At 44.0% G+C, this 16,088-nt stretch overlaps 1 protein-coding gene across 1 annotated transcript in view; it reads left to right on the top strand.

Annotated features, from left to right (window-relative positions):
* The window catches only part of LOC143770064 (protein NDNF-like), a 65,736-nt gene extending 49,850 nt beyond the window's left edge, over positions 1–15,886 (top strand). The window contains exon 4 of the mRNA XM_077259306.1: positions 7,514–15,886. Coding sequence (XP_077115421.1) covers positions 7,514–8,865 — 1,352 coding nt within the window. The 3' untranslated portion in view covers positions 8,866–15,886. The remainder of the gene's footprint in view (positions 1–7,513) is intronic.
* Positions 15,887–16,088: the final 202 nt, after the last annotated feature.

The following is a 16,088-nucleotide window of genomic DNA, read 5'->3' as shown; positions in this document are numbered from 1 at the left end:
CTCCAACACCGCTAGTTGTTGCCTGGTAGTGCTGTACGCACAGTCCCGACAGTCCCTCCTCTGTTATTGGGGTTCAGTAACGTCAGCTGTTCCCCTGCTGTGTGTGTGGCAATCCCTCCTACCTCCTCCACCTCCTCCTCCTCCTCCACCTGTCCCTGGGCTCCAACACCGCTAGTTGCCGTCCAGAAGTGCTGTCCGCACAGAGCCAAACACCTCGCCAATGTGTTAGTGGGGTTCAGTAACGTCAGCTGTTCCCCTGCTGTGTATACGGCAACGTGTACTGCGACCGCCACGCAGGCACAACAAGGTAAATTTAAGGGAACCTGTCCCCCCCCCCCAGGCGTTTGTTACTGAAGGAGCCACCTTGTGCAGCAGTAATGATGCAAAGGGAAAAAGTGCCTCTTTTCGTGGTGCTTCTTGCACATGCTGAACCTAACACTTATGAAAAGTGTCCCCTCCTACCGTGATACCGTCCGGTAGGTGGAACTTTCCTTTGTGATGTGACGCAGCACAGCCGTCATTCTTACCCCCTTGGCGCCGTGCTCCGCCTCCTCAGCGTTGTTTGAATCAGTCCCGGAGCCTGCGCTGTTAGGTTAGCCCTTGGCCATGCACACATTTTGCGCTGCCCGTCTTCTGACATCATTTGGTGTCAGGCTGGCTGCGCCTGTGCGGCCGCGCTGGCCGAGATCCCGCCTCGTACTGTCTTCTGATTTCATCCCACTGGGGGCCTGAGATCCATGGACATGCGCAGTGCATATCTGAACCTCCACCTCTCACTCATCTCCCTACGGCTTCTTCAAACTGTGCGGTGTCAGCTGGTCCCTAATAGCATGCCACGGCCGTGACACCGCACAGTCTGAAGAAGCCGTAGGGAGGGGAGTGAGAGGCGAGGATATGCACTGCGCATGGCCACGGATCTCAGGCCCCCAGTGGGATGAAATCAGAAGACAGTACGAGGCGGGATCTCGGCCAGCGCGGCCGCACAGGCGCAGCCAGCCTGACACCAAATGATGTCAGAAGACGGGCAGCGCAAAATGTGTGCATGGCCAAGGGCTAACCTAACAGCGCAGGCTCCGGGACTGATTCAAACAACGCTGAGGAGGCGGCGCACGGCGCCAAGGGGGTAAGAATGACGGCTGTGCTGCGTCACATCACAAAGGAAAGTTCCACCTACCGGACGGTATCACGGTAGGAGGGGACACTTTTCATAAGTGTTAGGTTCAGCATGTGCAAGGACCATAATTAAAAGAGCTAAGTTTACCTTTTCCAGCATTAGTGCTGTACACGATGGCTCTTTCAGCTACAAACGCCTGGGGGGGGTTAAAGTTTCCCTTTCAACTTGCTCCAGTGCAGGCTTCGGCCTACACTCTGCTCCCTCTCCTCCTCCTGCTGACCCTGGGCTCCAACACCGCCAGTTAGGGCCCGGTACTGCTAGCTGCACAGAGAAAAACACCAGCCAATGTGTCAGTGGGGTTCAGCACCGCCAGCTGTTCCCCTGCTGTGCAGCCGGCAACGTGTCCTGCAACTGCCACGCAGGCACAACAGACCCAAAGCTGCCGCCAGTGCAGGCTTCGGCCTACACTCTGCTCCCTCTCCTCCTCCTGCTGACCCCGGGCTCTAACACCGCCAGTTGGGGCCCGGTACTGCTAGCTGCACAGAGAAAAACACCAGCCAATGTGTCAGTGGGGTTCAGCACCGCCAGCTGTTCCCCTGCTGTGCAGCCGGCATCGTGTCCTGCAAAAGCCACGCAGACACAAGAACTGAAATTGAAGGGAACCTGTCCCCCCTCCCCCAGGCGTTTGTACGTTTTTAAGGCCACCTTGTACAGCGGTAATGCTGCATGTGTGCAAGGTGGCTCATAAACGTATTCTCCTCGCACATGTGGAACTGAAAACACGTCTAAAATGTGTCCTCTGTGTGACCATTTAACCGTCCCGGTGGTGTGACTTTCCTTTGTAATGACACGCTGCAACCCCCTTGGTAGCGCTGCCCGTCTTCTGGCATCATTCTCTGGCTGCCTGCGCCTCTGCGGCCGCCCTGCCCCACACAACGCCCCTCGGTGTCTTATTTCTTGGGACTGCGAGGGTGTGATTGATGGGCATGAGCGGTGCATCACTTCTCCTGTCCCTCATCTCCTTCCGCCTTCTTCAGACTGTGCGGCTTCATGGCCGCGGCATGCGATAAGGGATCAGCTGACGCCGCACAGTCTGAAGCGGGTGTAAGGACCCGAGTGCGAGAGGCGAACATATGTGCTGCGCCAGGCCATGAATCCCAGCCCCGCAGTGTTTTAACAATGTTAAGACACTGCGGGGCTGGGATTCATGGTCATCGCGAACCGCACCGGCCGACATTAAATGAGGTCAGAAGATGGGCAGCGCTAACAGCGCTAGGCCGGGGGATAACACGACAGCGCAGACTCCTGTACAGCAAATAACAACGCTCAGGAGGCTGCACCCAGCACCAAGGTGGGATTCTTGACATCTGTACTGCGTCTCATTACAAAGGGAACTCGCGCCTCCAACACAGTTTGACTGTATAAAGGGCTAAATGTTATACGTGTTTCATTCAGCGTGTGCAAGGAGCAAAATTAAAAGAGCAACCTTTGACTTGTGCAGCACTACTGCTGCATAAGCTGTGGCTCTTCTACTTTGTAACCCCTGAGGGGGGGTTAAAGGTTACCTTTGAAATTGGTTCAAGTAGGCTTCGGCCTACACTCTGCTCCCCCTGCAGAGCCCGGGCTCCAACACCGCCAGTTGGGGCCCGGTACTGCTAGCTGCACAGAGCCAAACACCAGCCAATGTGTCAGTGGCGTTCAGCACCGCCAGCTGTTCCCCTGCTGTGCAGCCGGCAACGTGTCCTGCAACTGCCACGCAGGCACAACAGACCCAAAGCTGCCGCCAGTGCAGGCTTCGGCCTACACTCTGCTCCCTCTCCTCCTCCTGCTGACCCCGGGCTCTAACACCGCCAGTTGGGGCCCGGTACTGCTAGCTGCACAGAGAAAAACACCAGCCAATGTGTCAGTGGGGTTCAGCACCGCCAGCTGTTCCCCTGCTGTGCAGCCGGCATCGTGTCCTGCAAAAGCCACGCAGACACAAGAACTGAAATTGAAGGGAACCTGTCCCCCCTCCCCCAGGCGTTTGTATGTTTTTAAGGCCACCTTGTACAGCGGTAATGCTGCATGTGTGCAAGGTGGCTCATAAACGTATTCTCCTCGCACATGTGGAACTGAAAACACGTCTAAAATGTGTCCTCTGTGTGACCATTTAACCGTCCCGGTGGTGTGACTTTCCTTTGTAATGACACGCTGCAACCCCCTTGGTAGCGCTGCCCGTCTTCTGGCATCATTCTTTGGCTGCCTGTGCCTCTGCGGCCGCCCTGCCCCACACAACGCCCCTCGGTGTCTTATTTCTTGGGACTGCGAGGGTGTGATTGATGGGCATGAGCGGTGCATCACTTCGCCTGTCCCTCATCTCCTTCCGCCTTCTTCAGACTGTGCGGCTTCATGGCCGCGGCATGCGATAAGGGATCAGCTGACGCCGCACAGTCTGAAGCGGGTGTAAGGACCCGAGTGCGAGAGGCGAACATATGTGCTGCGCCAGGCCATGAATCCCAGCCCCGCAGTGTTTTAACAATGTTAAGACACTGCGGGGCTGGGATTCATGGTCATCGCGAACCGCACCGGCCGACATTAAATGAGGTCAGAAGATGGGCAGCGCTAACAGCGCTAGGCCGGGGGATAACACGACAGCGCAGACTCCTGTACAGCAAATAACAACGCTCAGGAGGCTGCACCCAGCACCAAGGTGGGATTCTTGACATCTGTGCTGCGTCTCATTACAAAGGGAACTCGCGCCTCCAACACAGTTTGACTGTATAAAGGGCTAAATGTTATACGTGTTTCATTCAGCGTGTGCAAGGAGCAAAATTAAAAGAGCAACCTTTGACTTGTGCAGCACTACTGCTGCATAAGCTGTGGCTCTTCTACTTTGTAACCCCTGAGGGGGGGTTAAAGGTTACCTTTGAAATTGGTTCAAGTAGGCTTCGGCCTACACTCTGCTCCCCCTGCAGAGCCCGGGCTCCAACACCGCCAGTTGGGGCCCGGTACTGCTAGCTGCACAGAGCCAAACACCAGCCAATGTGTCAGTGGCGTTCAGCACCGCCAGCTGTTCCCCTGCTGTGCAGCCGGCAACGTGTCCTGCAACTGCCACGCAGGCACAACAGACCCAAAGCTGCCGCCAGTGCAGGCTTCGGCCTACACTCTGCTCCCTCTCCTCCTCCTGCTGACCCCGGGCTCTAACACCGCCAGTTGGGGCCCGGTACTGCTAGCTGCACAGAGAAAAACACCAGCCAATGTGTCAGTGGGGTTCAGCACCGCCAGCTGTTCCCCTGCTGTGCAGCCGGCATCGTGTCCTGCAAAAGCCACGCAGACACTTGCTCTTGTACCTTCTGCTCCCCATCCTGGTTCCAGTACCGTCAGCTGGTTCCGGGCAGAGCCTTTGGCTTAGGTGCCTCCCTCTGGGTATCCGAGTTCCACCAACGTCAGGTGGTCCTTGGTAGTGCTTTCAGGCACGGGTACCTCCTGCTTAGTAACCGGGTTCCAGTAACGTCAGCTGGTCCTCGGTAGTTCCATTGGCTCTTGGACCTTCGGGTAGCCATCCGAGTTCCAGTTCCATCAGCTGGTTCTCGGCATTTTCTCAGCCTTCTTGTACCTTCTGCTACATTTCCAAGTTCAAGAGACTAAACACGATGACCCGGAAGACCACCCCTAAGATGACGACGACACCAGAGACGACAACCACCGTGATGACGACGACCCTGGAGACGATGACCCTGAAGACCACCCCGATGACGACGACCCCGGAGACGACGACCCTGGAGACGACGACGACCTGGAAGACCGAGAAGCAGAAGAACAAGAGGCTGCAGAACAAAGAGCAGAAGAACATTAAGCATAACACTAAATATCAGAGCAAAAAATATTATCTAAATTATAAGCAGAAGAAGACTAAGCAGTGTATGGGGGTGAGTCCGTTCCTCCTCGTGATGCCCCTGGATAAAGCCTGATGCTGCAGGCCAAACTGAACGCGGACAAATGTAACTCTTTTGTGACAGGCAGAACGGAAGGTGTAATCTTCAAACTTTTATAGATAACTACGGGAATGCCTGTCACAAATAAGAATATGATGAAGAAGTAGAATATGATGAAGATAATAGTAAAATAAAAAGAATATGAACAATGTAACCAAAAACATAATAGGTAGAAGATGAAGAAGAAGATGAATAAGGTGAAGAAGTTGATGTCAAAGAAGCTGATGATGAGGATAATGAAGAAGAAAGTGTGGGAGAAGTAAAAAAGAAGGTGAAGGGCGTGGAAGTAGTGAAACATCAATATCTGACAAAATTAAAAAAAAATTAACATAGTCAAAATCTTTCTACCGCCGAACGTCATAAAAAAAAACAAAATCCTGCTATTCTATTACATTGGGCTAAACCTCTGTGCCTTTAATGTCTCCGCCACGTCCCCCAATACATCCTACATTATTCTTAGTTGTTTTCCTTCATGTAGAATGAACCTACAAGTTTATAAAGGGTTTATTTTAATTCCGATATTTTCGTCCCATTGACTTGCATTGGGATCGGGTATCGGTATCGGATTAGATCCGATATTTTGACGGTATCGGCCGATACTTTCCGATACCGATACTTTCCGATATCGGAAAGTATCACTCAACACTACTAAGGACCAATCTATCAGCCATGGGATAATTATCCATAGCTGATGGTTGATGGAATAACAACTTGAAGGTGAGCTGTCTGCAAAAGAGGTAGACATCTTTGATAACAGTGAACTTGTCAAGGCCACTGGTGGGGCAAAAAGAAAGGCCTTTTTCCAAAACTGTAGTTTCCAAGTCAGAGAGAATGTATTTAGACAAGTTAAGAATTTGTAGCTTACCAGTGTCTCCCCCCGACTCCAGTGGGATGTCCAGGTTTACCACTTCTTGTTCGATCGCGTCTCCCGCCTGAACCGAGGAGACCAGGCTCTGTAGTTCCGGGATTGTTTTTTTCGGGCTGTATTTCTTCCTACGGCCCCTCCTGTTACGCCTTCGGTATCGCTCAGTTCGGACGATAAAAAATCATCACTGGATAATGGCTCAAGTGTAGTGGTTGTAGTCCCTTCAGTGGATGCCTTGGCACCGATGGATCTCTTATTACCCCGATGCACCCACTTAAACGCTCTTGCGTTTTTAACGTCAAGTTGATCCCTTCTGAACTTAAGCTTTTTTTCTTCCAATGACATCTTTTTCAAAGCTGTCAATAGTAGATTTTAATTGAACCTGAAAAGGTTCTACCATAGATTTTCTATCAAATGTATCCAGCTTCCCCTCGCAGGTCTTTATCTTTTCTCTCAAAGAATCCAAAACGGCCCGATCATGTGTCAAGAGCATATCAATAATCACATTTGAAAACGTTAATAAGCCAGTTTTTGCACATATCCTTGCTGTTTGGTGATCCCCAGATTCTATAAGAGTTACTAATTATATTTATTAGAAAGACAGTGAAAACAAAAACACCATATGGTATGCTCCAATCTTTATAGCCAGTTTTGTTAAAATATTTATATGATGATTGTGGTTTTAAGTTATTCTGATTCTGATTCCCTCAAACCCCAATTGGGATACTTTTAGCCAGTGGTGACAGGGAGTGAAGTTGTCACCATAAAGTCCCCGATATTATGACATCAATGATTGCTCTAGTACATCGTCCACACTTGTTATTCAATAAGTATCTGCCGGTAAAATTGCTGATATGTAATGACAAAGCCAAAATTTAAAATCCTCCTGCACTATCAAAAATGGGTCTTAGAGCTTAGCCCAAGAATGCAGACAGGTTTAGCCAGCTGATGGCAGCACTAAACAACTGCCGATTGGCAAACATTTCCTGACTTAAGGTGGTTTAATAGCCTGTCTACACAGGAGAACGCAGTAGATGATGAACTCTAAATCTCTAGTAGATCACTCAATGCTCATAGGCTGCCATTGTTCTCAGCAATGTGTGTCCTGTTTACACAGGACGATGCACCGCCGAGAGCAAAAATCATTTGCGCTGTACAGATAATTTAACCCCATGAAATAGCATTTTGCTAATTTTTCAGGTGGTCGGCAGAATACGGATAATGAATTGTAATCTTGCTGCTGACCGCCCGATGAATGATCTCGTTAAATTATAATCATTCACAATAATCTTTCAGTGTAAATGCAGCATAAGAGTGTAGTGATTGCTCCTGAATACCGATTAGAGGGGAAGGGAGCCAACTTGGTGACATTATACCCAGCCTGAAATGTAAAAAGCACTTACAACTGCCTTCATTGTTTCCTCCATGATGAATTCAATCATTTCCCAAGCAAAATCCCAAGGATTATAATTTAGAGACTGACATCAGAAATAGCTACCAATAAATATTTATTCAAAGTTTTGTATCAAGTAATAATCTTGTTAACCTCTTCATTTTCAGCAAAATATCGACCCTTTGACAACTCGAAGAACCAGGCCTACTACAAGACTGTGTCTACACTTTTCAACTACAAAGGAAACTCGGTTGAAAACTATGTGGGAACTTTTTCACATTCTTCACTTTTTGTCCTTGAGTTTTTATCTACTGAGAGAGACACTCACATTTCAGTGTACCTTACAACGGACTTAGCACATGGAAATCTTTTTCCTGAACTTCCAGGAGATCCACGGATTGATGTCACTACACTCAACCATAACTCTGTTTCTTTGGTCTGGAAGGCAAGTCCATCAGCCGTAAAGCAGAAGGACCACATAGAATATTGTATTCTAGTGAATGAAAAGCATAATTATAAAAGTATGTGTGCCGCTGATACAGCTATTCGATCTGCGGGAAGGAAATGGCCAAAATTAGCAAGTTTTCCCATCTCAAAATATCTTGATGAAAATCAACGGGTTATGCTCCTATTAAACAGTGATTTACATATTATCCACAAAACCAGCAACATTGAGGTTAGGCAGACATGTGTTGGCAACAAAAACACCTACACAGTATCAAATTTGAGCTCAAACACCCAATATTACTTTGACGTATTTGTAGTTAACCTGTTGACCAACGCTAGTGCTGCCTACACAGGCACTTTTGCAAAAACATGGTTGGAACCTAAACCAAAGGATATACCCCTAAAGGATGGCAAAATAGTACAAATTAAGTTTGATGGCAAAAGACCAAAACCATATACCTTTGATTATCAGGCATTGCATAAAAAGGTCCACTTCACATTCCAAGTATGCCGAGGCCAACTGCGAGCTCAGATATCAAAAAATGGTAAATTATTGATTTCAGAAACTATTCAAGGTTTAAGACATATAACCCTTCATGGCAAATTTATGGATAAATACTTGGCTGTTTTCAAGCCAGGAGAACCAGTGGCAAACACATCAGCAATGATTCAGGCTTCATCCCATATGCACAAATCTTTATTCCCCTTTTTTCCAAATAGTGTGAAAATCAAGTCTTTCAACAAACTGAGAACATGTAACTCAATAACAATTGCCTGGCTTGGGACCCAAGAAAGGAATATGTACTGTGTCTACAAGAGGAAACTTCAAGACCAAGTTTGGAGAGAAATGGCCAGTGTTGACAATTGCTCGGGGCCAGAATCACGGCCAAAATCAGAGAAAGTTTTGTGCAAATATTTCCATGAAATCAATGTGCAAAAAGCCGTCACCACAGAAACCATTGGGGGTTTAGAAAGAGGCACGCTCTACCTATTTGATGTCTATCTTATTGGTTCTTCGGGATTGCTGGTTAGATACCAGAGTAAAGTTGTGAAAACAAGAAAAACATGTTGAAGATTTAGATTTTTTCTTTTTTTATATATATATTTATCATTAATGGAAACTTCTAAAAGTTGAGAAGGATCTGTCACTAGACATCACAATGAAAACTGTATACATTATTGAACAGACTTCTCAGATATGATGAGGCTGCTGTGCTTACTTTAAAATTTCATGTCAGAATGATTGTCTAATCCAGCTGGACTATCTCTAGCAAGATTTATAAATGCTTAATTTAATATTAAATGGAAACATTAAAAAAAAAAATATCTAGATATTTGACATATATTCCTGAAGTAAGTTTATCAGAGAGATCAATCTAATAGTGCATGTGGTTAGTATTGTGAAATCTGGTGACAGATTCTGTATTCCCTTAGCACCAGATTGTTTTGTTCTTTATGTTTATCATTCTTTTTCTAAACTAAATTAAACCGAAAGATAAAGAGTAACTGTCGTTTAATTTAGGCTTCTTGTTCTTCATAAATCAATAGTACACATGAAAATATGCAACTTTGTAATATGTCTTATCAGAGAAATCTGCTTCTTTTTCCTCCTGGATTTTCTTTCTGTACTCAATGGCAAAATCTGCGTGCTGAAAAATCTGTATTCACTAAAGACAGATTTTCCCATTACTGAGATAGGAGATGACAGTAAATGTAACGACAGAGAGACGAAAGAAACAGATTTCTCTGATAGCTAATGACTTTTTTCATGTGTACTATTGATTTAAGAAATAAATTAAATTGATGTTTAGTCTTTAATTTTTTTTGATGATTAATTTCTTAAGTTTATCTACCTTCAGAAAAAAAACTTCTCCATCTTCAAAATACTTCACAAACTCCTCCAGAGTCTTTTTAGGTGATTTTTTAATTTTATTTTACAAATTCTTGCCTAGTCCTGCGCCCTTGCTCTGTACATGTTTACTTGCACTGCAACTTGTGATGAAGCAGTCCTGCGACACCGATATCAAAAGTAATCAACACTTTTTTTCATATGAAATGGGCATAGTAAACAGGTGACATGCTACAAAACACAAGTTCAATCATGGATATAATGACCATAAAATTTCTGGGGTTTAGAATGCATCGACTTTTTTTCCAAATGTGCTAATATTTTTTTTTAAAATGGGCACCTCTTTGGGCATGATATTGATCTATAGAATAAAGGTAGATTTTTTTTATACCACACAGTGAATAACGAAAATCTTAACTATTTATATTTTAATCATGTTATGGATATTGAAACAACTGTAGATAGGTGGGGATGCTGGTCTTTCGACCCCCACCAATCGCTTAAAACACTGATTGCTCAAAAAACATTCTAAAACACGCAACTTATCTTTCAGAAGCCTGATCTTGCACACAGAGTGGTGTAGGGGATGAATACAAAGTCTATGAGACCGCACTGCACTCCGCATACAGGATCATTGATTTTAAGCACATACATGGCTATGTGCAGACAGAAGCTGAGCACTAATGCCTGACAAACTGCATGCTTCAAAATGGCTATTTCAATGACCAGTTTAGGTCTCAGGACAAATTTTCCTACCAAGCTGCAGGATATTTTAGGTAGTTCAGTTTAAAAAATAGTTAAATCTAAGTACTCATTAAAATAAGCTTTGTAGTGAAAGTATTAAAACTCTCCATTAATAAAGTAATTAAAAGGGATATTCCGGCTAAACATCCATTTCTGGCACATGACCGCCAGTTTCCCAATTACAGTGGCTAGAGAAAGTGTTCACTCCCCCTTTGTCATTTTTTGTATTTTTCTACCTTACAACTTGGAATTTCACCGTTTGTATCAGTTAATGTAAAGAGCATGCCTACAATTTTGAGCATTTGGTTTTCTTTTTCTTGTAAACCAAACCATAAATAGGACGAAGTGACTGAAAACTTCAGTGTGCATAACTATTCACCCCCCTAAAGTCAGTACTTTGTAGAGCTTCCTATTGGGGCAATTACAGCTGTAAGTTTCTTTGGATAAGTCTCTATGAGCTTTCAATATCTTGCCACTGGGATTTTTGCCCATTCTTTAATACAAAACTGCTCCAGCCCCTTCAAGTTAGATGGCTTCCTCTGGTGAACAGCAATCTTCAAGTCTGACCACATATTCTCAATTGGATTAAGGTCTGGGCTTTAACTAGCCTACTCCACAACATTCAAATGTTTCTGCTTAAAGGACTTGAGTGTTTCTTTATCAGTATGCTTTGAGTCATTGTGTTGCTGGACGGTGAACCTCTGTCCCAGTCTCAAATCACTGCAACAAACTGAACAGGTTTTTCTCAAGAATGTCCCTGTATGTTGCACCATTTTCCCCTCAACTTGGACCCTTTTCCCCATCCCTGCTGCTAAAAAACATCCCCACAGTTTGATGCTGCCACCACCATGTTGCACTGTGGGGATGGGGTTCTTGCTGAGCTATATTGGTTTGGCACCAGACATGGCGTTTACCTTGGTGGCATAAAAGTTCATTTTTGTTCTCATCTAACCACACCACCTTCTGCCATACTTTTAGAGAGTCTCCCATACAGTATTGTCTTTTTTTACAAACTAAAAGTGAGCCTTACAATTTTTGTGTGTAAGTAAAGGCTTTTTTTCTGCTCATTCTTCTATAAAGGCCACCTCTATGGAGTATACAATTTGCTGTGGTCACATAGAAAGATACTCCAGTCTCTACTTGGGAGCTCTGCAGTTCATTCAGGGTTACCTTTAGTCTCAGTAATGTCTCTATGATTAATTCCCTCTTTTCCCACTGAGAGCTTTGGTAGGCGGCCCTATTTTGGCATGTTTGTTGTGGTACCATGTTCTTTCCATTTGATGATAATGAATTTGATGGTGCTCCGGGGAATCATCAGACATTTTGTTTATAACCCAACCCTGACTTGTACTTCTCAACAACTTTGTCCTCGACTTCTTTGGAGATCTCCTTTGTCTTAATGATGTTGTTTAGTTAGTGGTGCCTCTTGCTTAATGTTGTTGCAGCCTCTGTGGCCTTTCAGGAAAGGTAAAGTGTATATACTGACAGGCCATGTGACACTTACATTGCACACACGTGGACTTCCTTTCACTAAGCATGTGACTTATGAAGGTAATGGCTTGCACCAGAAATCTTTAGGGTCTTCACAGCAAAAGGGATGAATACATATGCACATGCCAATTTGTACGTATTTGATTCCATAAATTTAATTTATGCCTATATTTTTCTCACTTCACCAACTTAGACTATTTAGTGCTGATGCATCACACAAAAATCGGATTACAAAAATATTTAAAAACAGGCTGCAATGTAATAAAATACGTAAAAAGCCAAGGGGGTGAATAATTTAGCAAGCCACTGTAAAGTTTCGCCAGCCGCTGCATGATGAGCACTCAAACAAAAAAGTAGCCGAGTCCTGACACTGTGCATTTTGCATACTGTCAGGATGTGGCAAACTGTAGTGATATAGAGAGACTACAAAATCTATGTTACGCCTGAGATATCCCTGTATGGTATGTGCACACAACATTTTTTTTCAAGTCAGTCCACTCCAAATCTGCCTGAAGAAGAGCTGAAAAAATGCTCAAAAGAATCCATGTATACTCTGCAATGTCAAAAAGACTTTCGCCTCATATTTTCAATCTTTTGGAGCATCTGTTAACCGCTTCAGGCTTTGATAGCTATATCGCCGTTAAAACAAGTGACCAGTGCATTCTTCATGCACTTGGAAGCTACTCACTATTATATATTTAATGAAAGAAAAAAAATCAGTGGAAAAAGCACTGCAAAAAATGACACTAAAGATGCCAAAAAATGTACTTCAGCGTTTCCTAATGCACCTTCCCACTGCAAAACGAGGCAACTACACTGCCATCTAGAAGAAGCTGTGGGCACATACACTTAAGTACATAATCAGCACAGGATTTTAAATAAGAAAATGTTTGAAGGAGGATATTCACTTTAAGGTAGAAGAAACAGAATGCATTTCTCCATTCCAGATCTGTCTTTTTACTTTAGTACAGGACAAACTGTGATATCTAGTAAGGATTTGGTGATGATCTGTACTTTGCTTAAAATGTTTAGCAAGTTTCTTTATAGCTTTTCTTTTTTGCATGTGTGTTCTTGTTTTGTTCTAAAGGTAAAAGGGAACCATGTACTGTACAATAGGAATCATGTAATATACAATAGGAACCACTCCCATCTTGTAGGATCGCTCCCATTGTTTAGTAGAAATGCTGTGTCCTTTGCATAATCTTAATTTTATAGAGTTTTGTGCCTGCTCATAATATTCTGTTACATCTCTTGATTATACTGTTCAATTAAGAATCTTTGTTTTAAATGCATTTGTGCTGAATTGTCTGGTCAGCAAGGAGCAGTGGCCGTTACTTCAGTCCCATAGGTAACGAATGAATACAGCAGTAGTTCACATGCAGGGATTTCAGAATCCTATTTTTGGGGTCAGTTGGAGTTTAAAAGGTCGACCCCAAGCAAACAGCAAGTTTTTCAACAGGAGTGCCAACAATGATGGGGAGGCCAAGGTGCCTTTAAACAGCTAATCAGCAGGGAATTAGACCACAATCCATCTATGATCAAATGCCTAAGGATAGGCAACCAATATTTATCACCAGTCTATGGCGAAACAGCCACAGGCTTATAGTTTAGTTTAGATGTAAATCAAAAGTGTCCATCAGTATCTCTAATGTCTCACTGAAAAAAAAATGTATCAAAAGTTAGGTTCATTCTTCCGGGTTGTGGTATCTAAGCATGTAGAGTGGGGTCTCACAACTACATGGCCTTCTTGTTATCACAAGATCTTGTGCTTTCCACTAACCCAGCATTGTGGCATGGTTTAATCAGCAGTTACTAAACCGTAACCACTCTAATGGTACCGCTCAGTAACCAATTAGCAAAGTGTGCGGCAGCGCTGGGTGAGTGGAAAGCACAAGATCTTGTGATAGAAGCAAAATCTTGCATTTTCATAGCCACAGAGAGTTGTGAGATTCCGCTCTGCATGAAGGGATCCCTCAGCCCTCAATGGGGTTGTCCACCACTTGGAAAACCCCTTCTTAAAGTAAATGTTTGGCCATGATAAAATAATAAAACCTACACTTGCCTCCCATGCTGGCACCGTTCCCTTGGTGTCGGCACTCGCTCTCCCCGGGGCTCCCGTGCTGTTGTTGTGACACCATCACCCAATCAGCGCTGGCATCATTGTCTCCTCCTTTGTACGAACTGAGCATGAAGAGGAAGCCAGGGCTGCAGCTGATCATGGACTTCCTCTTCATGTTCAGTATGTTCGAAGGCGAGGACTGTGACGCCAGCGCTGATTGGGCGCCGGGTATCACATGTCATTCCACCACTTCACAGGCCTGGGACCATGAGTACCGACACCACTAGAATAGAGCTGGCACGGGAGGTTAGTATAAGCTTTTGTTATTTTATTGGGGCCAAACATTTACTTTAAGATGGGGTTTTCCTAGTAGTGGACAAGCCATTTAAATTTGGACTTGAATTTTGCTAGAAATTGAAGAGAGTTTTGAACACCTTTGATAATAAGTTATATTTAGAAAGTCATCCATCTGGAGCTGCCCACTGATTTCTTAAGTAAAAAGAGCTGGCCAAACTGGGCTGCATTCAGAATTCCTTTAGATTAAGAGCAGAATTCTCTATGAACCTGCACTAATGATCTGGTTTCTAAGAAGTGACATCTCTACTTTAGGAACTACTCTATCTGTCCGGTTGCATTGTAAGAGCTAATGCTGTGTCTGACAATACGCACACTGAGTGTTTTAAATAACATCCAGTAGAATAATGTATGTAGCTCTGGGCTAGAGAACAGGATGTCATTCTGGCCATACACATCAGATAGATGTGGATGAATGCTTGTTCAGTCGACAGCTATTACTTACAGCTCCTCTATATACACATACTGGGCTTGTGGACTATTGCCCCATTCCTTTGACAACAGGAAGTACTGAGAAAGTAAAGGTCAACTGCCTCATCCTTCTTTTAAAGTTGGAATGCCCGCTACAGATTCGGTCTCACTAAAATAAAGACAAAGTTAATGAACTTTATATATCAATTATATCTATATTAATTAGATGAGAAAATGTGCTGAAATGTAGACATACCGTGTAAAGTCAATGCCAGCAATAAAGCAATTCACCAAAGATTTAATAGTTACAAAACCAATAATGTAGATACTATAGTAGGTTCTGGCAAAGTGGTGTTTAAAGTTAGCGATTCCAATGAATGATGAGCGAGTGTGCTCGGATAAGGCATTATCCGAGCACACTCGTGTCCTAATCAAGTATTTTGGCGTGCTCGAAAAAAAAATCCTCGAGTTGCTACAGCTGCATATCTCGTGGCTGTACGACAGCCACAACACATACCGGGATTGTCTAACGAACAGGCCATGTTTGCAGCTGTTGAACAGCCACGAGACATGCAGCCGCAGTGACTCGAGCATTTTTTTCAAGCACGCCGAAAATATTCAATAAGGACACGAACATGCTCGGATAACGCCTTATCCGAGCACGCTCGCTCACCACTAATTCTAATTAATGGCAGAGCCTCAAGTACTCGTCTTTCTAATCTAGCTGTTTATTGTAGGGTATAACTCCACTTTTCTTTCTATTTTCTATTTCACAAAAAAAGCATCTGTAAGCGAAAAGAAATCATTCATATTTGAATCAAACCCAGTAATGATTGTGTTATATATGGATGATGGAGTTTAGCCTGTGAAGGTTTTCTGTAAAAGTTCTGTATTCCCAATGTGACTTCTCTGGAGCACAGTGATGAAGAAGTCGAATTCTTCAGGTGCTCTGGTCTGACTTTCACTGAGATCTTTACATCACAGGACAACTATTTTGATTTGAGGGAAAAACAAAGCCTGTACTGTGTTATTATCGTTGTGAGTGCCATTAGTATCAAATAATAAAGGCAGAACAGGGTTTGCATGCATTTTTAGTAGATATTTGGCTTCAATGATATTTGTAGGACAGTATTGTGTTACCTTGTAAAAAAAAAACCTATTAAAAGACCGTTGTGTAAGCGCTCAGGTAAGCATGTTTTGTCTTTCATTAGCGTCTTTAAGGTGTAATAAATACTTGTTTGTAATATTTAGCCTGCACCTGGAATTTATCAAACCCTTTATAAATTATAATTATTAGACCAGACATACCAGGCTTATTTAACAAACCAGAAACATGAATTCTTCCAAACTGGTGCCAAAAATAAAAGTTTATATACAATGGTGCTTA

This window comes from Ranitomeya variabilis, chromosome 4, assembly GCF_051348905.1.
Source record: "Ranitomeya variabilis isolate aRanVar5 chromosome 4, aRanVar5.hap1, whole genome shotgun sequence".
Taxonomy (NCBI): Eukaryota; Metazoa; Chordata; class Amphibia; order Anura; family Dendrobatidae; genus Ranitomeya; species Ranitomeya variabilis.
This window is presented reverse-complemented; position numbering and strand designations above follow the sequence as displayed.